Here is a 1,235-nt window from a genome sequence, read left to right as displayed (position 1 = left end):
CTGCTGCTGCTGCTGGTGTTGTTGGTGCTGCTGCTGTTGGTGCAGAAGCAGCAGCTGAAGAGGAGGAGGAGGACGAGGAGGAGGAGGTGTGTTGCTGTTGAACGCGTGCTGCTGCTGCTGCTGCTGGTGCTGCTGCTGCTGCTGCTGCAGCAGGTGCTGCTGCTGCTGCTGCAGCAGCAGCAGCACGATCTTGAGCTGGCAGCAGCACAGACAAAGAAGGCAGCAGCTGAGACAAGGCGATTTGTCTGTGTTCTATTTCTCTCTGTTCAGGCAGATGCCCCCACCAAAAGGAAAATAAAATAAAATATGCAGCAGCAGCAGAATCCAGCAGCAGCAGCAGCGGCTTCACAGCAGCATCTCCCACCAACCCAAACACACTCCGACAGCCACGCATGCACACACAAAACAAAAAACATAAACAGCTCAATATATATTCTACAAACAACACAGCAGCACTTCTCCCCCTCCAGCTGCTGCTCCTGCTGCTGCTCCTGCTGCTGCTGCTGCGCCTGCTGCTGCTGCTGCTGCTGCTGGTTATCATCGGAGACACCTCGTCCTCTCCGCTTACTTTCCTGCTGCTGCTGCTGCTGCTGCTGCTGCTGCTGCGCTCGCCAGCAGCATACCCTCTACCACCCCTCCAAACAAGCTGTCCAGGCCTGCTGCTGCTGCTGCTGCTGCTGCTGCTGCTTTTGCTGCTGCTGCTGCGTCGCTGCCGCAAGAGGCCAGCAAACCACGAGGGTTGCTTCTGCGAAGAGCTGCTGCGGCTGCTGCTGCTGCTGCTGCTGCTGCTGCTGCTGCTGAGGGGCCCTCCCGCCCCTGCAGCGAGGAGACGTCTCGGCGTTGCTGCCAGTTGCTGCTGCAGCTGCGGGTCGTTTGCTGCTGCTGCTGTATATCCCTCTATCCTGTGCTGCTGCTGCTGCTGCTGCTGCTGCTGTGTGGCGCCTGCCGTTGGATCTGTACAAGCTGCTGCTGCTGCTGTTGCTGCTGCAGTTGCTGCAGTTGCTGCTTCTCGTGTTGCAGCACAAGCGAGAAGACAAGCAAAGACAAAGAGCCTCCAATAAAAGAGCGGCAGCAAAGACATGCAGCGCAGCAGCAGCGACAGCAGCAACCCGTGCAGCAGCAGCAGCACAACAGAACCAAAAGACAGCAGAGGGTCCTCCCAGTTGAATGCATATTTTATTTTATCTAAACATTGAGCTGTATAGCCAAACACCAGCTGAACAACACACACACAC

General features: G+C 56.9%; 1 protein-coding gene across 1 annotated transcript in view; it reads right to left on the bottom strand.

Moving 5' to 3' along the window:
* The window catches only part of EMH_0054660 (uncharacterized protein), a gene marked incomplete at both ends in the record, with an annotated part of 3,726 nt that overhangs the window by 603 nt on the left and 1,888 nt on the right, over positions 1-1,235 (bottom strand). Inside the window, 3 exons of the mRNA XM_013497141.1 lie at positions 3-195; positions 447-602; positions 644-1,216. Of these exons, the coding sequence (XP_013352595.1) occupies positions 3-195; positions 447-602; positions 644-1,216 (922 nt within the window). The remainder of the gene's footprint in view (positions 1-2; positions 196-446; positions 603-643; positions 1,217-1,235) is intronic.

The sequence above is a fragment of the Eimeria mitis genome, genomic scaffold (genome assembly GCF_000499745.2).
Source record: "Eimeria mitis Houghton genomic scaffold, Emh_scaff2496, whole genome shotgun sequence".
In the NCBI taxonomy this organism is placed as follows: Eukaryota; Apicomplexa; class Conoidasida; order Eucoccidiorida; family Eimeriidae; genus Eimeria; species Eimeria mitis.
This window is presented reverse-complemented; position numbering and strand designations above follow the sequence as displayed.